We start from the raw sequence: 24,626 nt of genomic DNA, 5'->3' as shown, positions 1-24,626 counted from the left end.
AAACCACCTCAAACCAAACCACCTCAAACCAACCCACATCATACCAAACCACTTCAAACCAAACCACCTCAAAAACCACATCATACCAAACCACTTCAAACCAAACCACCTCAAACCAAACCACTTCATCAAACCACTTCAAACCAAACCACCTCAAACCAAACCACTTCAAACCAAACCACCTCAAACCAAACCACTCAAACCAAACCACCTCAAACCAAACCACCTCAAACCAAACCACCTCAAACCAACCCCATCATCAACCACCAAACCCCACCTCAAACCAAACCACCTCAAACCAAACCACCAAACCAAACCACCTCAAAACCACATCATACCAAACCACTTCAAAACCAAACCAAACCACCTCAAACCAAACCACCTCAAACCAACCCACATCATACCAAAACCAAACCAAACCACCTCAAACCAAACCACTTCAAACCAAACCACCTCAAACCAAACCACTTCAAACCAAACCACCTCAAACCAAACCACCTCAAACCAAACCACCTCAAACCAACCCACATCATCAAACCACTTCAAACCAAACCACCTCAATCCAAACCACCTCAAACCAAACCACCTCAAACCAAACCACCTCAAACCAAACCACCTCAAACCAAACCACCTCAAACCAAACCACCTCAAACCAAACCACCTCAAACCAAACCACTCAAACCAACCCACCTCAAACCAACCACATCATACCAAACCACTCAAACCAAACCAAACCAAACCACCTCAAACCAAAACCAAACCAAACCACCTCAAAACCAAACCCCACCTCAAACCTCAAACCAACCACCTCAAAAACCACCTCAAACCAAACCACCTCAAACCAAACCACCTCAAACCAAACCACCTCAAACCAAACCACCAAACCAAACCACCTCAAACTAACCCACCTCAAACCAAACCACCTCAAACCAAACCACCTCAAACCAAACCACCTCAAACCAAACCACCTCAAACCAAACCACCTCAAAAACCATCATACCAAACCACTTCAAACCAAACCACCTCAAACCAAACCACCTCAAACCAAACCACCTCAAACCAACCCACATCAACCAAAACTTCAAACCAAACCACCTCAAACCAAACCACTTCAAACCAAACCACCTCAAACTTCAAACCAAACCACCTCAAACCAAACCACCTCAAACCAAACCACCTCAAAAACACATCAACCAAACCCTCAAACCAAACCACCTCAACCAAACCACCTCAAACCAAACCACCTCAAACCAAACCACCTCAAACCAAACCACCTCAAACCAAACCACCTCAAACCAACCACCTCAAACCAAACCACCTCAAACCAAACCACCTCAAACCAACCCACCTCAAACCAACCCACATCCAAACCACTTCAAACCATGCCACCTCAAACCATGCCACCTCAAACCAAACCACTCAAACCAAACCACCTCAAACCAAACCACCTCAAACCAAACCACCTCAAACCAACTCACCTCAAAAACCACCTCAAACCAAAACCTCAAACCAAACCACCTCAAACCAAACCACCTCAAACCAAACCACCTCAAACCAAACCACCTCAAACTAACCCACCTCAAACCAAACCACCTCAAACCAAACCACCTCAAACCAAACCACCTCAAACCAAACCACCTCAAACCAAACCACCTCAAACCAAAACCTCAAACCAACCACCTCAAACCAACCCACATCATACCAAGCCACTTCAAACCATGCCACCTCAAACCATGCCACCTCAAACCAAACCACCTCAAACCAAACCACCTCAAACCAAACCACCTCAAACCAAACCACATCAAACCATGCCACCTCAAACCAAACCACCTCAAACCAAACCACCTCAAACCAAACCACCTCAAACCAACTCAACTCAAACTAACCCACCTCAAACCAACCCACCTCAAACCAACCCACCTCAGACTAACCCACCTCAAACCAAACCACCTCAAACCAAACCACCTCAAACCAAACCACCTCAAACCAAACCAACAAACCAAACCACCTCAAACCAAACCACCTCAAACCATGCCACCTCAAACCAAACCACCTCAAACCAAACCACCTCAAACCAAACCACCTCAAACCAACTCAACTCAAAAACTCAAACCAACCCACCTCAAACCAACTCACCTCAAACCAAACCACCTCAAACCAACCCACATCATACCAAACCACCTCAAACCAACTAAACTCAAACTAACCCACCTCAAACTAACCCACCTCAAACCAAACCACCTCAAACCAAACCACCTCAAACCAACTCAACTCAAACTAACCCACCTCAAACCAACTCACCTCAAACCAAACCACCTCAAACCAACCCACATCATACCAAACCACCTCAAACCACCCCACCTCAAACAAAACCACCTAAAACCAAAACTCAAACCAACTCACCTCAAACCAACTCACCTCAAACCAACTCACCTCAAACCAAACCACCTCAAACCAACCCACCTCAAACCAACTCACCTCAAACCAAACCACCTCAAACCAACCCACATTATACCAAACCACATCAAACCAAACCAACTCAAACCACCCCACCTCAAACCAACTCACCTCAAACCAACTCACCTCAAACCAACCCACCTCAAACCAACCCACCTCAAACCAACCCACCTCAAACCACCCCACCTCAAACCAACCCACCTCAAACCAACCCACCTCAAACCAACCCACCTCAAACCAACCCACCTCAAACCAACTCACCTCAAACCACCCCACCTCAAACCAACTCACCTTAAATCACCCCACCTCAAACCAACCCACCTCAAACCACCCCACCTCAAACCACCCCACCTCAACTGATACCCTGTTCTGTCCTTTCCCCTCCCAGACACAGAACCCTGTAGTGTCCTTTAAATGACTACATCTGGACTTCACACATAATAATAATATTCTGGACTGGAAATGATTTATTAAGACACAAATGTTTGTTGTCATAAGACACTGATCAACTGATGTTTTCATTAAAACACGTCTTTCCTGCTGTCTCTCATATGGTTTAGGCTGGGCTAGAGCAGAAGCCTGAACACCCAGCGTACGTCCAGGAGAAGGACTGGCCTGCTACAGTTGTAATACGGTTGTATCCTACATTGTGTGACTTTTAATAACTGTGTTGTTGTATACAACATTAGAGTCACTGCGTCATGACTCTCCTCCTAATGGACATGTGATGTAGACTCACAGGAGGTTCTGTGAATGTCCTCCCTCAGGTCAATATTGTGAGTGGAGGTGAGTCCCGGGGGTGGGGGGTGGGGGGGGACTACAGGTGAGAGGTTCCCAGGAAGTTGAGAGGAAACTCACTTGGTTGTCTCATCGTCACGTAGTCATCGTTACAACACAGCAGAGGGTATTTTAGGAGCCAACCAGGGACAACCCTTCCCCTCTCTCACCAGGGAGGTAGAGAGAGACAGAGGTATGTAGAAAGAGAAAGCAGGAGACTGAGGAGAACCAACCAACTGTATGGAAATGTGCCACATCAAACAGAGGCTTTGGTAGTTGTGTTTATTTCAGACCAGATACTGCCACATCAAACAGAGGCTTTGGTAGTTGGACAGACATGCACCATTGATATCCATCTTCAAAGGACTCTATCTGCCCATTCATGTTGTGGATGAATTCAATGAACATTATTCCACAGACAAGCAACAGTATACAGGGTCTCTATGTCTGTAGTATACAGAGAACAGTGCAGGGATGCATCTGGTTTTCAGGGGAAATGGAAAAGGAGCATGTGACTGGAATTACGCTTTTGGACATTAACAAGGCAACACTCCATCCTCCACGTCTACTGGTTAAACAGTGCAGAAGAAAACCTCCCACATCAGTTTTCTCTCTTCTCATCAGGGCCAGATTGAAAGGAAAACCATTAGGTCATCACTTATTAGCAGACCAATAGACATGAGAGATCTGTTAGACTGAGAGTCCAACATGAGAGATCTGAGAGTCCAACATGAGAGACCAACATGAGAGATCTGAGAGTCCAACATGAGAGATCTGAGAGACCAACATGAGAGATCTGAGAGACCAACATGAGAGATCTGAGAGACCAACATGAGAGATCTGAGAGTCCAACATGAGAGATCTGAGAGACCAACATGAGAGATCTGAGAGACCAACATGAGAGATCTGAGAGACCAACATGAGAGATCTGAGAGACCAACATGAGAGATCTGAGAGACCAACATGAGAGACTTGAGAGACCAACATGAGAGATCTGAGAGACCAACATGAGAGATCTGAGAGACCAACATGAGAGATCTGAGAGTCCAACATGAGAGATCTGAGAGACCAACATGAGAGATCTGAGAGTCCAACATGAGAGATCTGAGAGTCCAACATGAGACCAACATGAGAGATCTGAGAGACCAACATGAGAGATCTGAGAGACCAACATGAGAGACCAACATGAGAGATCTGAGAGACCAACATGAGAGATCTGAGAGTCCAACATGAGAGATCTGAGAGACCAACATGAGAGATCTGAGAGACCAACATGAGAGATCTGAGAGACCAACATGAGAGATCTGAGAGACCAACATGAGAGATCTGAGAGACCAACATGAGAGATCTGAGAGTCCAACATGAGAGATCTGAGAGTCCAACATGAGAGATATGAGAGATCTGAGAGACCAACATGAGAGATCTGTCAGACTGAGATCATGTTATATTATATCTGTATCTATCAAGCGCAAATAGTCGGCAGCTAGTTTAACTTTTTATCGTCTTTTTGAAGTGTGTCCTTGGTTTTAAATGCTCTCAGTGTCGTCTATTCATGGAAGCAAAAGGAAACCAGGCTTCCCCCCCCAAAATACAAAAATTACAAAAAACAAGTAAAATTATGTATCTGTCTTCTCTCTGTTTCATAATTTTCCTTCAATTCCCAAGAGGCTGAACCTGTATATCCAGAGAGAGCATCATAAACCACGCCCCTCTGTCTGAGTCTGTCATAAACCACGCCCCTCTGTCTGACTCTGTCATAAACCACGCCCCTCTGTCTGACTCTGTCATAAACCACGCCCTCTGTCTGACTCTGTCAAAAACCACGCACCTCTGTCTGACTCTGTCATAAACCACGCCCCTCTGTCTCTGTATGTCATAAACCACGCCCCTCTGTCTGACTCTGTCATAAACCACGCCCCTCTGTCTGACTCTGTCATAAACCACGCCCCTCTGTCTGACTCTGTCATAAACCACGCCCCTCTGTCTGACTCTGTCATAAACCACGCCCCTCTGTCTGACTCTGTCATAAACCACGCCCCTCTGTCTCTGTATGTCATAAACCACGCCCCTCTGTCTGACTCTGTCATAAACCACGCCCCTCTGTCTGACTCTGTCATAAACCACGCCCCTCTGTCTCTGTATGTCATAAACCACGCCCCTCTGTCTGACTCTGTCATAAACCACGCCCCTCTGTCTGACTCTGTCATAAACCACGCCCCTCTGTCTGACTCTGTCATAAACCACGCCCCTCTGTCTGACTCTGTCATAAACCACGCCCCTCTGTCTGACTCTGTCATAAACCACGCCCCTCTGTCTGACTCTGTCATAAACCACGCCCCTCTGTCTCTGTATGTCATAAACCACGCCCCTCTGTCTGACTCTGTCATAAACCACGCCCCTCTGTCTGACTCTGTCATAAACCACGCCCCTCTGTCTGACTCTGTCATAAACCACGCCCCTCTGTCTGACTCTGTCATAAACCACGCCCCTCTGTCTCTGTATGTCATAAACCACGCCCCTCTGTCTGACTCTGTCATAAACCACGCCCCTCTGTCTGACTCTGTCATAAACCACGCCCCTCTGTCTGACTCTGTCATAAACCACGCCCCTCTGTCTGACTCTGTCATAAACCACGCCCCTCTGTCTGACTCTGTGATAAACCACGCCCTCTGTCTGACTCTGTGATAAACCACGCCCCTCTGTCTGACTCTGTCATAAACCACGCCCCTCTGTCTGACTCTGTCATAAACCACGCCCCTCTGTCTGACTCTGTCATAAACCACGCCCTTCTGTCTGACTCTGTCATAAACCACGCCCCTCTGACTCTGTCATAAACCACGCCCCTCTGTCTGACTCTGTCATAAACCACGCCCCTCTATCTGACTCTTTCATAAACCACGCCCCTCTGTCTGACTCTGTCATAAACCACGCCCCTCTGTCTGACTCTGTCATAAACCACGCCCCTCTGTCTGACTCTGTCATAAACCACACCCCTCTGTCTGACTCTGTCATAAACCACGCCCCTCTGTCTCTGTATGTCATAAACCACGCCCCTCTGTCTCTGTATGTCATAAACCACGCTCCTCTGTCTGACTCTGTCATAAACCACGCCCCTCTGTCTGACTCTGTCATAAACCACGCCCCTCTGTCTGACTCTGTCATAAACCACACCCCTCTGTCTGACTCTGTCATAAACCACGCCCCTCTGTCTCTGTATGTCATAAACCACGCCCCTCTGTCTCTGTATGTCATAAACCACGCTCCTCTGTCTGACTCTGTATGTCATAAACCACACCCCTCTGTCTCTGTATGTCATAAACCACGCCCCTCTGTCTCTGTATGTCATAAACCACGCCCCTCTGTCTCTGTATGTCATAAACCACGCCCCTCTGTCTCTGTATGTCATAAACCACGCCCCTCTGTCTCTGTATGTCATAAACCACGCCCCTCTGTCTCTGTATGTCATAAACCACGCCCCTCTGTCTCTGTATGTCATAAACCACGCTCCTCTGTCTGACTCTGTCATAAACCACGCCCCTCTGTCTCTGTATGTCATAAACCACGCCCCTCTGTCTGACTCTGTATGTCATAAACCACGCCCCTCTGTCTCTGTATGTCATAAACCACGCCCCTCTGTCTGACTCTGTCATAAACCACGCCCCTCTGTCTCTGTATGTCATAAACCACGCCCCTCTGTCTCTGTATGTCATAAACCACGCCCCTCTGTCTCTGTATGTCATAAACCACGCCCCTCTGTCTCTGTATGTCATAAACCACGCCCCTCTGTCTCTGTATGTCATAAACCACGCCCCTTTGTCTCTGTATGTCATAAACCACGCCCCTCTGTCTCTGTATGTCATAAACCACACCCCTCTGTCTGACTCTGTCATAAACCACGCCCCTCTGTCTGACTCTGTCATAAACCACGCCCCTCTGTCTGACTCTGTCATAAACCACACCCCTCTGTCTGACTCTGTCATAAACCACGCCCCTCTGTCTCTGTATGTCATAAACCACGCCCCTCTGTCTCTGTATGTCATAAACCACGCTCCTCTGTCTGACTCTGTATGTCATAAACCACGCCCCTCTGTCTCTGTATGTCATAAACCACGCCCCTCTGTCTGACTCTGTCATAAACCACGCCCCTCTGTCTCTGTATGTCATAAACCACGCCCCTCTGTCTGACTCTGTCATAAACCACGCCCCTCTGTCTCTGTATGTCATAAACCACGCCCCTCTGTCTGACTCTGTATGTCATAAACCACGCCCCTCTGTCTCTGTATGTCATAAACCACGCTCCTCTGTCTGACTCTGTCATAAACCACGCCCCTCTGTCTGACTCTGTCATAAACCACGCCCCTCTGTCTGACTCTGTCATAAACCACGCCCCTCTGTCTCTGTATGTCATAAACCACGCCCCTCTGTCTCTGTATGTCATAAACCACGCCCCTCTGTCTCTGTATGTCATAAACCACGCCCCTCTGTCTCTGTATGTCATAAACCACGCTCCTCTGTCTGACTCTGTCATAAACCACGCCCCTCTGTCTCTGTATGTCATAAACCACGCCCCTCTATCTCTGTATGTCATAAACCACACCCCTCTGTCTCTGTATGTCATAAACCACGCCCCTTTGTCTCTGTATGTCATAAACCACGCCCCTCTGTCTCTGTATGTCATAAACCACGCCCCTCTGTCTCTGTATATCATAAATTACCTGTCTAAAATGTTCGGTGCAGGTGTTGGTAGCAAACCTGTTTTCCTTACAGCGTAGCCTAGTGGTTAGAGCGGTGGACTAGCAACCTGAAGGTTGCAAGTTCAAACCCCTGAGCTGACAAGGTACAAATCTGTCGTTCTGCCCCTGAACAGGCAGTTAACCCACTATTCCCAGGCCGTCATTGAAAATCAGAATTTGATCTTAACTGACTTGCCTGGTTAAATAAAGGTAAAAAATAAAAACACCTGAGCAGAATGTTGTGCAACAGGTCCTTCATATGTTCTCCACAATGATTATACTGGTGATTCAGATCCAACTGATAATTCATACATTATGCCCCTGGTCTGGGGCATATGTAGTATGCTAATGTTAACTAGCTGGCTAATTGTTTTCCATGAAAGAAAGTTAGGTTAGTGAGCAAGGATTTTAGCCAGGTAGCTTAGGACAACAAAACTGAAAGGTTGTACTGTATGACAGAGTCATAGACCGTTTAGACAACATGAAAGATGAGGATGGCATCGGGGTGTGTCTACAAGTAGGATGTGTCAACGTGTATTTTATACTTATGTACACACACAGTAATCAGTACCATGGACAGCATATTTAGCTTACTTTGATTGGACTAAATCGTTTTTGGTATCTTTCAGTTGTCACTGTATCAGACTAAGCAGATGTGTTTTAGATGATGTTGAAGTGTTGAAGTGTAAATGGTGCTGGAATAGTGGAGGCAGCTCCTGTTTTCTTTGTGACTTGCAGTAACTCTCCGTGGTTCTAAATCAATAATTGTTTTATATATCACGGTTACAAGGCATATGAATTAACAGGCTATAGAAGCAAACAACGAAATTATCACAACACACAGGTTGTAATATGTAGAAAAAATGATGGCTTGTTTTCCCCAGTGATTTACCCCACGCACCGTTACTGAATGTAATTTAAAATCAAAGAAAGTTGAACTGAAAACTCACCGTTGAGCCCGTTACCAGGGGGCTCCAGAGCGCTCTGTGAAGTCCCCACTCTTCCGCCACCAGCATCTGGCGCGTTCAGCTCCTCTGACAGCGACTGTCTCGTGCTCTGCCGTCCGATCTGGTTCGAGGAGGAGACGTTGAGGAGCACGCTCCTCTTCCTCCCGTGGTCAGACTTCGGTGCGGAGAGGTTCCGGTCAGTCTCGTGCTCGGGTTCTGAACCAACTTTGACCAATGCGTGTCTGGTCCGTCTGGTCAAGGCAGACGTCACAGAGCCCATGGCTTCAATACTTATTTTTAGTGATCAGAGCAGCAGGTCTTTAGAAAGTTAAAGTGCAGTGAAGGACGCATAATATGGATATTAAAAAACATTCCCCGTGAAGTCTTCCAGTAGGTTTGCAGAGAAACAGCCTGGTTCCAGCTACTAAAACTCACTGGGGGGAGTAGGCTGAGGGAACTTCTTCATCGTTCAAATTATTAGTTGGTTCAACGGTTTTCCTCCTCTCCTTCCCCGCAGACTGTAGCAGCCCAGTTCATGCTGGGTGAAATTAGATGAAATATTCCCAGCCCAGGACAGCGGAGCAGAACAGTGTTTGGGCTCATCATCCTCCCGCAAGCCTTTCCTCCTCTCATCCTCCTCTTCTCTCAGGGGCATCCTGTCTGTCGCCAGGGGATGGCGTCACATGGTGGAGAAAGTTTGCTATGTCAAACACAAGGGAGTCTCGAGGGCAAAGACCTGCAAAAACAAGCTCAGTAATGAGTCTGGTGCTTGTCGGATGTATTAATACCGCAGGATATCAAGCGCTCCGGAACACCCGGGCTCCCGAGTGTCGCAGTGGTCTAAGGCACAGCATCTCAGTGCAAGAGGCGTCACTGCAGTCCCTGGTTCTAATCCATCTGCATCACACCCGGCCGTGATTGGGAGTCCCGTAGGGCGGCACACAATTGGCCCAGCGTTATCCGGGGTTGTAAATAAGAAGGAGTTCTTAACGGACTAGCCTAGTTAGATAAAGGTAAAATTATTTACGTATTTTCAGCTCTGCTGCAGTTTATTTTTTTTATTTATTTTTATTTCACCTTTATTTAACCAGGTAGGCAAGTTGAGAACAAGTTCTCATTTACAATTGCGACCTGGCCAAGATAAAGCATAGCAGATAAAAGATAACAGTTTAGAGGGGATTTATAATGGTCAGTAGGCATCGTTCTACAGCACCCATCCAATTGAAGGTGGCATGGGAAGGACTGCTCATTGTAATAGCTGGAATAGAAAGCTATCAAACACTAAACATTTTCAGCAGTTGTTTTAAATGTATATATTTATCATAGTTACTGTAATCCTAGAATGGACGTGAACATTCTTAAGATGTTATAAAGGTCAGCCATGTTGGTCAGGGAGATGGTCAACCGTGGTCTGCCAGTGTTGTCATAAGATAGGCATGTTGGAGCATGGGAGGGGCGGAGTATGAGGGGCGGAGTATGAGGGGCAGAGCATGGGAGGGGCGGAGTATGAGTTCAAATCAAATCAAAGTTTATTTGTCACCTGCGCAGAATACAACAGGTGTAGTAGACCTTACAGTGAAATGCCGAATAGAACAGGTGTAGACGGTACAGTGAAATGCTGAATACAACAGGTGTAGTAGACCTTACAGTGAAATGCTGAATACAACAGGTGTAGTAGACCTCACAGTGAAATGCTGAATACAACAGGTGTAGTAGACCTTACAGTGAAATTCCAAATACAACAGGTGTAGTAGACCTTACAGTGAAATGCTGAATACAACAGGTGTAGTAGACCTTACAGTGAAATGCTGAATACAACAGGTGTAGTAGACCTTACAGTGAAATGCTGAATTCAACAGGTGTAGTAGACCTTACAGTGAAATGCTGAATACAACAGGTGTAGTAGACCTTACAGTGAAATGCTGAATACAACAGGTGTAGTAGACCTTACAGTGAAATTCCAAATACAACAGGTGTAGACGGTACAGTGAAATGCTGAATACAACAGGTGTAGTAGACCTTACAGTGAAATGCCGAATACAACAGGTGTAGTAGACCTTACAGTGAAATGCTGAATACAGTATGTGTAGGTAGACCTTACAGTGAAATGCTGAATACAACAGGTGTAGTAGACCTTACAGTGAAATGCTGAATACAACAGGTGTAGTAGACCTTACAGTGAAATGCTGAATACAACAGGTGTAGGTAGACCTTACAGTGAAATGCTGAATACAACAGGTGTAGGTAGACCTTACAGTGAAATGCTGAATACAACAGGTGTAGGTAGACCTTACAGTGAAATGCTGAATACAACAGGTGTAGTAGACCTTACAGTGAAATGCTGAATACAACAGGTGTAGTAGACCTTACAGTGAAATGCTGAATACAACAGGTGTAGTAGACCTTACAGTGAAATGCTGAATACAACAGGTGTAGGTAGACCTTACAGTGAAATGCTGAATACAACAGGTGTAGGTAGACCTTACAGTGAAATGCTGAATACAACAGGTGTAGGTAGACCTTACAGTGAAATGCTGAATACAACAGGTGTAGTAGACCTTACAGTGAAATGCTGAATACAACAGGTGTAGTAGACCTTACAGTGAAATGCTGAATACAACAGGTGTAGGTAGACCTTACAGTGAAATGCTGAATACAACAGGTGTAGTAGACCTTACAGTGAAATTCCAAATACAACAGGTGTAGTAGACCTTACAGTGAAATGCTGAATACAACAGGTGTAGTAGACCTTACAGTGAAATTCCAAATACAACAGGTGTAGTAGACCTTACAGTGAAATGCTGAATACAACAGGTGTAGTAGACCTTACAGTGAAATGCTGAATACAACAGGTGTAGACGGTACAGTGAAATGCCTGAATACAACAGGTGTAGTAGACCTTACAGTGAAATGCTGAATACAACAGGTGTAGTAGACCTTACAGTGAAATGCTGAATACAACAGGTGTAGTAGACCTTACAGTGAAATGCTGAATACAACAGGTGTAGTAGACCTTACAGTGAAATGCTGAATACAACAGGTGTAGTAGACCTCACAGTGAAATGCTGAATACAACAGGTGTAGTAGACCTCACAGTGAAATGCTGAATAAAACAGGTGTAGTAGACCTTACAGTGAAATGCCGAATACAACAGGTGTAGTAGACCTTACAGTGAAATGCTGAATACAACAGGTGTAGTAGACCTTACAGTGAAATGCTGAATACAACAGGTGTAGTAGACCTTACAGTGAAATGCTGAATACAACAGGTGTAGTAGACCTTACAGTGAAATGCTGAATACAACAGGTGTAGTAGACCTCACAGTGAAATGCTGAATACAACAGGTGTAGTAGACCTCACAGTGAAATGCTGAATACAACAGGTGTAGTAGACCTTACAGTGAAATGCTGAATACAACAGGTGTAGTAGACCTTACAGTGAAATGCTGAATACAACAGGTGTAGTAGACCTTACAGTGAAATGCTGAATACAACAGGTGTAGTAGACCTCACAGTGAAATGCTGAATACAACAGGTGTAGTAGACCTCACAGTGAAATGCCGAATACAACAGGTGTAGTAGACCTTACAGTGAAATACCGAATACAACAGGTGTAGTAGACGTTACAGTGAAATGCTGAATACAACAGGTGTAGTAGACCTTACAGTGAAATGCTGAATACAACAGGTGTGGAGACCTTACAGTGAAATGCTGAATACAACAGGTGTAGTAGACCTTACAGTGAAATGCTGAATACAACAGGTGTAGTAGACCTCACAGTGAAATGCCGAATACAACAGGTGTAGTAGACCTTACAGTGAAATGCTGAATACAACAGGTGTAGTAGACCTTACAGTGAAATGCTGAATACAACAGGTGTAGTAGACCTTACAGTGAAATGCTGAATACAACAGGTGTAGTAGACCTTACAGTGAAATGCTGAATACAACAGGTGTAGTAGACCTTACAGTGAAATGCTGAATACAACAGGTGTAGGTAGACCTTACAGTGAAATGCTGAATACAACAGGTGTAGGTAGACCTTACAGTGAAATGCTGAATACAACAGGTGTAGGTAGACCTTACAGTGAAATGCTGAATACAACAGGTGTAGGTAGACCTTACAGTGAAATGCTGAATACAACAGGTGTAGTAGACCTTACAGTGAAATGCTGAATACAACAGGTGTAGTAGACCTTACAGTGAAATTCCAAATACAACAGGTGTAGTAGACGTTACAGTGAAATGCTGAATACAACAGGTGTAGTAGACCTTACAGTGAAATTCCAAATACAACAGGTGTAGTAGACGTTACAGTGAAATGCTGAATACAACAGGTGTAGGAGACCTTACAGTGAAATGCTGAATACAACAGGTGTAGTAGACCTTACAGTGAAATGTTGAATACAACAGGTGAGTAGACCTCACAGTGAAATGCTGAATACAACAGGTGTAGTAGACCTCACAGTGAAATGCTGAATACAACAGGTGTAGTAGACCTTACAGTGAAATGCTGAATACAACAGGTGTAGACGGTACAGTGAAATGATGAATACAACAGGTGTAGTAGACCTCACAGTGAAATGCTGAATACAACAGGTGTAGGAGACCTTACAGTGAAATGCTGAATACAACAGGTGTAGTAGACCTTACAGTGAAATGTTGAATACAACAGGTGTAGTAGACCTCACAGTGAAATGCTGAATACAACAGATGTAGGAGACCTTACAGTGAAATGATGAATACAACAGGTGTAGTAGACCTTACAATGAAATGCTGAATACAACAGGTGTAGTAGACCTTACAGTGAAATGCTGAATACAACAGGTGTAGTAGACCTCACAGTGAAATGCTGAATACAACAGGTGTAGGAGACCTTACAATGAAATGCTGAATACAACAGGTGTAGTAGACCTTACAGTGAAATGCTGAATACAACAGGTGTAGTAGACCTCACAGTGAAATGCTGAATACAACAGGTGTAGTAGACCTCACAGTGAAATGCTGAATAAAACAGGTGTAGTAGACCTCACAGTGAAATGCTGAATACAACAGGTGTAGTAGACCTTACAGTGAAATGCTGAATACAACAGGTGTAGTAGACCTTACAGTGAAATGCTGAATACAACAGGTGTAGTAGACCTCACAGTGAAATGCTGAATACAACAGGTGTAGTAGACCTTACAGTGAAATGCTGAATACAACAGGTGTAGTAGACCTCACAGTGAAATGCTGAATACAACAGGTGTAGTAGACCTTACAGTGAAATGCCGAATACAACAGGTGTAGTAGACCTCACAGTGAAATGCTGAATACAACAGGTGTAGTAGACCTTACAGTGAAATGCTGAAAGGTGTAGTAGACCTCACAGTGAAATGCTGAATACAACAGGTGTAGTAGACCTTACAGTGAAAGTACAAAAGTAGACCTCACAGTGAAATACTGAATACAACAGGTGTAGTAGACCTCACAGTGAAATGCTGAATACAACAGGTGTAGTAGACCTCACAGTGAAATGCTGAATACAACAGGTGTAGTAGACCTGAATACAACAGGTGAGTAGACCTTACAGTGAAATGCTGAATACAACAGGTGTAGTGAAAGACCTAGTACAGTGAAATGCTGAATACAACAGGTGTAGTAGACCTTACAGTGAAATGCTGAATACAACAGGTGTAGTCCACCTGGCCATGCTGCTGCTCCAGTTTCAACTGTTCTGCCTTACTATTATTCAACCATGCTGGTCATTTATGAACATTTGAACATCTTGGCCACGTTCTGTTATAATCTCCACCCGGCACAGCCAAAAGAGGACTGGCCACCCCACATATGCTCTCTCTAATTCTCTCTTTCTTTCTCTCTCTCTCGGAGGACCTGAGCCCTAGGACAGTGCCCCAGGACTACCTGACATGATGGCTCCTTGCTGTCCCCATTCCACCTGACTGCTGCTGCTCCAGTTTCAACTGTTCTGCCTTATTATTATTCGACCATGCTGGTCATTTATGAACATTTGAACATCTTGGTCATGTTCTGTTATAATCTCTACCCGGCACAGCCAGAAGAGGACTGGCCACCCCACATAGCCCGGTTCCTCTCTAGGTTTCTTCCTAGGTTTTGGCCTTTCTAGGGAGTTTTTCCTAGCCACCGTGCTTTTACACCTGCATTGTTTGCTGTTTGGGGTTTTAGGCTGGGTTTCTGTACAGCACTTTGAGATATCAGCTGATGTACGAAGGGCTATATAAATAAATTTGATTTGATTTGATTTAGTAGACCTTACAGTGAAATGCCGAATACAACAGGTGTAGTAGACCTTACAGTGAAATGCCGAATACAACAGGTGTAGTAGACCTTACAGTGAAATGCCGAATACAACAGGTGTAGTAGACCTTACAGTGAAATGCCGAATACAACAGGTGTAGTAGACCTTACAGTGAAATGCCGAATACAACAGGTGTAGTAGACCTCACAGTGAAATGCTGAATACAACAGGTGTCGTAGACCTCACAGTGAAATGCTGAATACAACAGGTGTAGTAGACCTTACAGTGAAATGCTGAATACAACAGGTGTAGTAGACCTCACAGTGAAATGCTGAATACAACAGGTGTAGTAGACCTCACAGTGAAATGCTGAATACAACAGGTGTAGTAGACCTTACAGTGAAATGCTGAATACAACAGGTGTCGTAGACCTCACAGTGAAATGCTGAATACAACAGGTGTAGTAGACCTCACAGTGAAATGCTGAATACAACAGGTGTAGTAGACCTCACAGTGAAATGCTGAATACAACAGGTGTAGTAGACCTCACAGTGAAATGCTGAATACAACAGGTGTAGTAGACCTCACAGTGAAATGCTGAATACTACAGGTGTAGTAGACCTCACAGTGAAATGCTGAATACAACAGGTGTAGTAGACCTCACAGTGAAATGCTGAATACTACAGGTGTAGTAGACCTCACAGTGAAATGCTGAATACAACAGGTGTAGTAGACCTCACAGTGAAATGCTGAATACAACAGGTGTAGTAGACCTCACAGTGAAATGCTGAATACAACAGGTGTAGTAGACCTTACAGTGAAATGCTGAATACAACAGGTGTAGTAGACCTCACAGTGAAATGCTGAATACAACAGGTGTAGTAGACCTCACAGTGAAATGCTGAATACAACAGGTGTAGTAGACCTCACAGTGAAATGCTGAATACAACAGGTGTAGTAGACCTTACAGTGAAATGCTGAATACAACAGGTGTAGTAGACCTCACAGTGAAATGCCGAATACAACAGGTGTAGTAGACCTCACAGTGAAATGCTGAATACAACAGGTGTAGTAGACCTCACAGTGAAATGCTGAATACAACAGGTGTAGTAGACCTCACAGTGAAATGCCGAATACAACAGGTGTAGTAGACCTCACAGTGAAATGCTGAATACAACAGGTGTAGTAGACCTTACAGTGAAATGCTGAATACAACAGGTGTAGACGGTACAGTGAAATGCTGAATACAACAGGTGTAGTAGACCTTACAGTGAAATACCGAATACAACAGGTGTAGTAGACGTTACAGTGAAATGCTGAATACAACAGGTGTAGTAGACCTTACAGTGAAATGCTGAATACAACAGGTGTGGTAGACCTCACAGTGAAATGCTGAATACAACAGGTGTAGTAGACCTTACAGTGAAATGCTGAATACAACAGGTGTAGTAGACCTTACAGTGAAATGCTGAATACAACAGGTGTAGTAGACCTCACAGTGAAATGCTGAATACAACAGGTGTAGTAGACCTCACAGTGAAATGCTGAATACAACAGGTGTAGTAGACCTTACAGTGAAATGCTGAATACAACAGGTGTCGTAGACCTCACAGTGAAATGCTGAATACAACAGGTGTAGTAGACCTTACAGTGAAATGCTGAATACAACAGGTGTAGTAGACCTCACAGTGAAATGTTGAATACAACAGGTGTAGTAGACCTTACAGTGAAATGCTGAATACAACAGGTGTAGTAGACCTCACAGTGAAATGCTGAATACAACAGGTGTAGTAGACCTCACAGTGAAATGCTGAATACAACAGGTGTAGTAGACCTCACAGTGAAATGCTGAATACAACAGGTGTAGTAGACCTTCCAGTGAAATGCTGAATACAACAGGTGTAGTAGACCTCACAGTGAAATGCTGAATACAACAGGTGTAGTAGACCTCACAGTGAAATGCTGAATACAACAGGTGTAGTAGACCTTACAGTGAAATGCTGAATACAACAGGTGTAGTAGACCTTACAGTGAAATGCTGAATACAACAGGTGTAGTAGACCTCACAGTGAAATGCTGAATACAACAGGTGTAGGTAGACCTTACAGTGAAATGCTTACTTACAGGCTCTAACCAATAGTACAAAAAATGTATTAGGTGAACAATAGGTAGGTAAAGAAATATAACAACAGTAAAAAGACAGGCTATATACAGTAGAGGCTATATACAGTAGAGGGGCTATATACAGTAGCGAGGCTATATACAGTAGCGAGGCTATATACAGTAGCGAGGCTATAAAAGCAGTGGGACCGGTTAGTCAGGCTGATTGAGGTAGTATGTACATGTAGTGACTATGCATATACAGTGGGGCAAAAAAGTATTTAGTCAGCCACCAATTGTGCAAGTTCTCCCACTTAAAAAGATGAGAGAGGCCTGTAATTTTCATCATAGGTACACTTCAACTATGACAGACAATATGAGGGGAAAAATCCAGAAAATCACATTGTAGAATTTTCTTTCAAATTATGGTGGAAAATAAGTATTTGGTCAACTACAAAGAAGCAAGATTTCTGGCTCTCACAGACCTGTAACTTCTTCTTTAAGAGGCTCCTCTGTCCTCCACTCGTTACCTGTATTAATGGCACCTGTTTGAACTTGTTATCAATATAAAAGACACCTGTCCACAACCTCAAACAGTCACACTCCAAACTCCACTATGGCCAAGACCAAAGAGCTGTCAAAGGACACCAGAAACAAAAATGTAGACCTGCACCAGGCTGGGAAGACTGAATCTGCAATAGTTAAGCAGCTTGGTTTGAAGAAATCAACTGTGAAGCATGGGGGTGGAAACATCATGCTTTGGGGCTGTTTTTCTGCAAAGGGACCAGGATGACTGATCCGTGTAAAGGAAAGAATGAATGGGGCCATGAATCGTGAGATTTTGAGTGAAAACCTCCTTCCATCAGCAAGGGCATTGAAGATGAAACGTGGCTGGGTCTTTCAGCATGACAATGATCCCAAACACACCACCCGGGCAACGAAGGAGTGGCTTCGTAAGAAGTATTTCAAGGTCCTGGAGTGGCCTAGCCAGACTCCAGATCTCAACCCCATAACAAATCTTTGGAGGGAGTTGAAAGTCCGTGTTGCCCAGCAACAGCCCAAAAACATCACTGCTCTAGAGGAGATCTGCACGGAGGAATGGGCCAAAATACCAGCAACAGTGTGTGAAAACCTTGTGAAGACTTACAGAAAACGTTTGACCTCTGTCATTGCCAACAAAGGGTATATAACAAAGTATTGAGATAAACTTTTGTCATTGACAAAACACTTATTTTCCAACATAATTTGCAAATAAATAAATTAAAAATCCTACAATGTGATTTTCTGGATTTTTTTTTCTCATTTTGTCTGTCATAGTTGAAGTGTACCTATGATGAAAATTACAGGTCTCTCTCATCTTTTTAAGTGGGAGAACTTGCACAATTCCACAGACAACACAACATGGTAGCAACACAACATGACAACAATATGGCAGCAACACAACATGGTAGCAGCACAAGACATGGTACAAACATTATTGGGCACGAACAACAGCACAAAGGGCAAGAAGGTAGAGACAACAAAACATCAAGGCAAAGCAGCCGTCAGTATCGGTGTCCATGATTGAGTCTTTGAATGAAGAGATTGAGATAAAACTGTCCCGTTTGAGTGTTTGTTGCAGCTTGTTCCAGTCGCTAGCTGCAGGGAACTGAAAATAGGAGCGATCCAGGGATGTGTGTGCTCTGGGGACCTTTAACAGAAGGTGACTGGCAGAACGGGTGTTGTATGTGGACGATGAGGGCTGCAGTAGATATCTCAGATAGAGGGGAGTGAGGCCTAAGAGGGTTTTATAAATAAGCATCAACCAGTGGGTCTTGCGACGGGTATACAGAGATGACCAGTTTACAGAGGAGTATAGAGTGCAGTGATTGATGTGTCCTATAAGGAGCATTGGTGGCAAATCTGATGGCCGAATGGTAAAGAACATCTAGCCGCTCGAGAGCACCCTTACCTTCCAATCTATAAATGACGTCTCCGTAATCTAGAATGGGTAGGATGGTCATCTTAATCAGGGTTAGTTTGGCAGCTGGGGTGAAAGAGGAGCGATTACGATAGAGGAAACCAAGTCTAGATTTAACTTTAGCCTGCAGCTTTGATATGTGCTGAGAGAAGGACAGTGTACCATCTAGCCTCTTCATATGACGTGATTCATTGTGATTCATTGTGATTCATTGTGATTCATTGTGATTCATTGTGATTCATTGTGATTCATTGTGATTCATTGTGATTCATTGTCGACGTGATTCGTGACGATGACAGCTTGTCTAGCTAAGATGTTGAAAGTATGATGGTCAGTCTAATCAAAGCTATGGTAGATATAACTTGATTTGACAGAGGAGCCAGCATGCCTTTGCTACCACTGGTGTGTTCTCCATTGTCGTTGGTCAGTAAATGTGAGCAGCTGAGACATGTGACACAGACATTTTTACTAGATTCTGACAGTTAAACATGTTTTACTGTGACTTACTGTTCTGTCGTGTCATGAAAACTCAGGAGGTCCTAAAATATGCCCCTGACCTCTGTGGTGAAAGACGCAAAGTATATGAACAAATTGCTCTTTTTTGAAGATGTCTCTAAGCTACAACTGCCACAAAGTGTCTTCAACTAGTACCATGGAAATGCTGTTAGCTAGCTGCCCCATCACACCACTCTGATTAATCATTAATACTGCCCCATCACACCACTCTGATTAATCATTAATACTGCCCCATCACACCACTCTGATTAATCATTAATACTGCCCCATCACACCACTCTGATTAATCATTAATATTGCCCCATCACACCACTCTGATTAATCATTAATACTGCCCCATTACACCACTCTGATTAATCATTAATACTGCCCCATCACACCACTCTGATTAATCATTAATACTGCCCCATCGCACCACTCTGATTAATCATTAATACTGCCCCATCACACCACTCTGATTAATCATGAATACTGCCCCATCACACCACTCTGATTAATCATGAATATTGCCCCATCACACCACTCTGATTAATCATGAATATTGCCCCATCACACCACTCTGATTAATCATTAATACTGCCCCATCACACCACTCTGATTAATCATGAATATTGCCCCATCACACCACTCTGATTAATCCTTAATGCAAAACAAGAAGCTCCCACGCTGAGGTCTGTTCAACGCTGGTCCGACCAATCTGATTCCACACTCCAAGACTGCTTCCATCACGTGGACTGGGATATGTTTCGTATTGCATCAGACAACAACATTGACGAATACGCTGATTCGGTGTGCGAGTTCATTAGAACGTGCGTTGAAGATGTCGTTCCCATAGCAACGATTAAAACATTCCCAAACCAGAAACCGTGGATTGATGGCAGCATTCGCGTGAAACTGAAAGCGTGAACCACTGCTTTTAACCAGGACGAGGTGACCGGAAACATGACCGAATACAAACAGTGTAACTATTCCCTCCGCAAGGCTATCAAACAAGCTAAGCGTCAGTATAGAGACAAAGTAGAATCTCAATTCAACGGCTCAGACACAAGAGGCATGTGGCAGGGTCTACAGTCAATCACGGACTACAGGAAGAAATCCAGCCCAGTCACGGATGTGTTGCTCCCAGGCAGACTAAATAACTTTTTTTGCCCGCTTTGAGGACAACACAGTGCCACTGACACGGCCTGCAACCAAAACATGCGGCCTCTCCTTCACTTCACTGCACGCCCAATTTTTCAGTTTTTGATTTGTTAAAAAAAGTTTGAAATATCCAATAAATGTCGTTCCACTTCATGATTGTGTCCCACTTGTTGTTGATTCTTCACAAAAAAATACAGTTTTATATCTTTATGTTTGAAGCCTGAAATGTGGCAAAAGGTCGCAAAGTTCAAGGGGGCCGAATACTTTCGCAAGGCACTGTATCACTAGCCACTTTAAACAATGCCACTTAATATAATGTTACTTACCCTACATTACTCATCGCATATGCATATGTATATACTGTACTCTATATCATCGACTGCATCCTTATGTAATACATGTATCACTAGCCACTTTAACTATGCCACTTTGTTTACTTTGTCTACATACTCATCTCATATGTATATACTGTACTCGATACCATCTACTGTATGCTGCCCTGTACCATCACTCATTCATATATCCTTATGTACATATTCTTTATCCCCTTATTGTTAGTTAGATTACTTGTTGGTTATCACTGCATTGTCGGAACTAGAAGCACAAGCATTTCGCTACACTCGCATTAACATCTGCTAACCATGTGTATGTGACAAATAAAATTTGATTTGATTTGATTTGAGCCACTTTAAACTATGCCACTTTGTTTACATACTCATCTCATATGTATATACTGCACTCAATACCATCTACTGCATCTTGCCTATGCCGCTCTGTACCATCACTCATTCATATATCTTTATGTACATATTCTTTATCCCTTTACACTTGTGTGTATAAGGTAGTAGTTTTGGAATTGTTAGTTAAATTACTCATTGGTTATTACTGCATTGTCGGAACTAGAAGCACAAGCATTTCGCTACACTCGCATTAACATCTGCTAACCATGTGTATGTGACAAATACATTTGATTTGATTTGATTTGTAGACATGTGGTCATTACCATGATGAGGTCTTAACTATGACCAGTAGGCTACATAATATAGTGGTCACAATTATGACCAGCTGGTCAGACAGAGCTCACAATTATGACCAGCTGGTCAGACAGAGCTCACAATTAGGACCAGCTGGTCAGACAGAGCTCACAATTAGGACCAGCTGGTCAGACAGAGCTCACAATTATGACCAGCTGGTCAGACAGAGCTCACAATTATGACCAGCTGGTCAGACAGAGCTCACAATTAGGACCAGCTGGTCAGACAGAGCTCACAATTAGGACCAGCTGGTCAGACAGAGCTCACAATTAGGACCAGCTGGTCAGACAGAGCTCACAATTATGACCAGCTGGTCAGACAGAGCTCACAATTAGGACCAGCTGGTCAGACAGAGCTCACAATTAGGACCAGCTGGTCGTATGGTGGTCAGAAAGATGCGTAATATTCTGGCCACTGAAAAGACGTCAAAATATGTTTGTCTTTTCAACCAGGGTTTGTCGTACATACGTCTTTTCAACCTGGGTTTTGCTCATTGGGAAGTGCTGATATTGTATCATATAGTGGCACAGACCTCTTTCAAAGAAACCATGAATGTCTCATATTGAGTTATGTTTACATATATTTTAGGGGATATTTATATAGACAGTTAGTATAAACCCTGTATAAACTGTATTTATAATTATATGACAATATTTTAGGTTGACTACAATACAACCCTACTTTTATTAAGTAAAATAAGAAAATGCATCACCTATTTCTCTATTGCCATTAATTCCAATTAGTGGATTTGTTTTGGATTTCTCCCTGACCAAGATGGCTGCCATTTTCACCCCATTCTGGAACGTTTAGGGCTTATGACCCCCCCCCCCTTTAGTAATTTAGTAGGATCTTTATGAGTTATGCCTTGTTTAAGTACATCAATATCACATCATTAGAACAAGAGGTGTGTAAATAATCCAGCTGAGTGGGGCATCTGTTTCTCTCTGGGCTGCACCCTGTGTGTCGTTCACAGCATCACCTCCTGGTTGCAGTAATCAGCTACTGTCGGCTATCAGGCAGACAGTCACCACTGTTGGCAATAAGAAGTACAGCAAAGCTCTACTGAGGTTTATTCTGTCTGGTTTAAAGGGGACACGCTTATCGTCATTCTTCTTGGAGGGTTTCTACAGCTGTGATGTTGCCTGGAGAACACTAGAAGTGAGAGGAGACCTGAGAGCTGTGTTCAACATGTGATTGTGCCCACCTCCCGTAGCAGTAAGGTGTAACCCTTCACCACTGACCCAGGACCAGTGTAACCCTTCACCACTGACCCAGGACCAGTTTAACGCTTCACCACTGACCCAGGACCAGTGTAACCCTTCACCACTGACCCAGGACCAGTTTAACCCTTCACCACTGACCCAGGACCAGTTTAACCCTTCACCACTGACCCAGGACCAGTTTAACCCTTCACCACCCAGGATCCGTTTTTCCGGTTCAAGAAAATAACCAAACCAGTTTAACCCTTCACCACTGACCCAGGACCAGTTTAACCCTTCACCACTGACCCAGGACCAGTTTAACCCTTCACCACTGACCCTGGACCAGTTTAACCCTTCACCACTGACCCAGGACCAGTTTAACCCTTCACCACTGACCCAGGACCAGTTTAACCCTTCACCACTGACCCAGGACCAGTTTAACCCTTCACCACTGACCCAGGACCAGTTTAACCCTTCACCACCCAGGACCAGTTTAACCCTTCACCACCCAGGACCAGTTTAACCCTTCACCACCCAGGACCAGTTTAACCCTTCACCACTGACTCAGGACCAGTTTAACCCTTCACCACTGACCCAGGACCAGTTTAACCCTTCACCACTGACCCAGGACCAGTTTAACCCTTCACCACTGACCCAGGACCAGTTTAACCCTTCACCACTGACTCAGGACCAGTTTAACCCTTCACCACTGACCCAGGACCAGTTTAACCCTTCACCACTGACCCAGGACCAGTTTAACCCTTCACCACTGACCCAGGACCAGTTTAACGCTTCACCACCCAGGACCAGTTTAACCCTTCACCACTGACCCAGGACCAGTTTAACCCTTCACCACCCAGGACCAGTTTAACCCTTCACCACCCAGGACCAGTTTAACGCTTCACCACTGACCCTGGACCAGTTTAACCCTTCACCACTGACCCAGGACCAGTTTAACCCTTCACCACTGACCCAGGACCAGTTTAACCCTTCACCACCCAGGACCAGTTTATCCTGATCCAGGTATTTATCATACCAGTTTAACCCTTCACCACTGACCCAGGACCAGTTTAACTCTTCACCACCCAGGACCAGTTTATCCTGATCCAGGTATTTATCATACCAGTTTAACCCTTCACCACTGACCCAGGACCAGTTTAACTCTTCACCACTACAATTTAACTGTATGACTACGTAATACCACCATATTCCCTATAAAGTGTACCCTACACCCTACACTCTTAGAGAAACGGTGCTATCTAGAACCTTAAAGGGTTCTGTCTCCAATTGGGACAGCTGGAGAACCCTTTGGAACTCCTATTTCTAAGAGTGAATGGAACCTGGTAAAAAAAGTAGTGTACTAATATAGGGAATAGGGTGCCATTCTGACCCTACTCCTAGTTAGGATGAGGATAATCTATAAGGGCTGATTCTGGACCTGTTAATATCAAGCTGACATGGCAACTTTCATCAGATAAGTGTTGTTATGGAGACAGCAGGGGT

The 24,626-nt window shown here is 44.2% G+C and overlaps 1 protein-coding gene and 2 long non-coding RNA genes across 6 annotated transcripts; 2 read left to right on the top strand and 1 right to left on the bottom strand.

The window, feature by feature from the left end:
- Positions 1–2,031: 2,031 nt before the first annotated feature.
- On the top strand, positions 2,032–2,817 carry LOC127907719 (uncharacterized). Its single transcript, XM_052464300.1, has one exon. The coding sequence runs from the start codon at positions 2,032–2,034 to the stop codon at positions 2,815–2,817; it is 786 nt and encodes a 261-aa protein (XP_052320260.1).
- An 8,397-nt stretch (positions 2,818–11,214) lies between these two features.
- On the top strand, positions 11,215–16,613 carry LOC127907475 (uncharacterized). The gene is made up of 3 exons (XR_008064493.1): positions 11,215–11,350; positions 12,682–13,059; positions 16,539–16,613. It is a non-coding gene; the product is annotated as an uncharacterized LOC127907475 (long non-coding RNA).
- Positions 11,795–16,735, bottom strand: LOC127907474 (uncharacterized). Of its 4 annotated transcripts, XR_008064492.1 has the most exons (5): positions 16,588–16,735; positions 16,287–16,324; positions 15,603–16,210; positions 12,611–12,800; positions 11,795–12,497 (listed from the first exon to the last, which is right to left on the bottom strand). It is a non-coding gene; the product is annotated as an uncharacterized LOC127907474 (long non-coding RNA). The 4 variants fall into 4 exon arrangements; XR_008064491.1 differs by lacking the exons at positions 16,287–16,324; positions 16,588–16,735 and having other exon boundaries at positions 15,603–16,020; positions 16,135–16,208; XR_008064490.1 differs by lacking the exons at positions 16,287–16,324; positions 16,588–16,735 and having other exon boundaries at positions 12,649–12,800; positions 15,603–16,154.
- Positions 16,736–24,626: the final 7,891 nt, after the last annotated feature.

Source organism: Oncorhynchus keta, chromosome 15 (assembly GCF_023373465.1).
Source record: "Oncorhynchus keta strain PuntledgeMale-10-30-2019 chromosome 15, Oket_V2, whole genome shotgun sequence".
Taxonomy (NCBI): Eukaryota; Metazoa; Chordata; class Actinopteri; order Salmoniformes; family Salmonidae; genus Oncorhynchus; species Oncorhynchus keta.
Note: the sequence above shows the minus strand (reverse complement) of the source record. Positions and strands in the feature narration are given on the sequence as shown.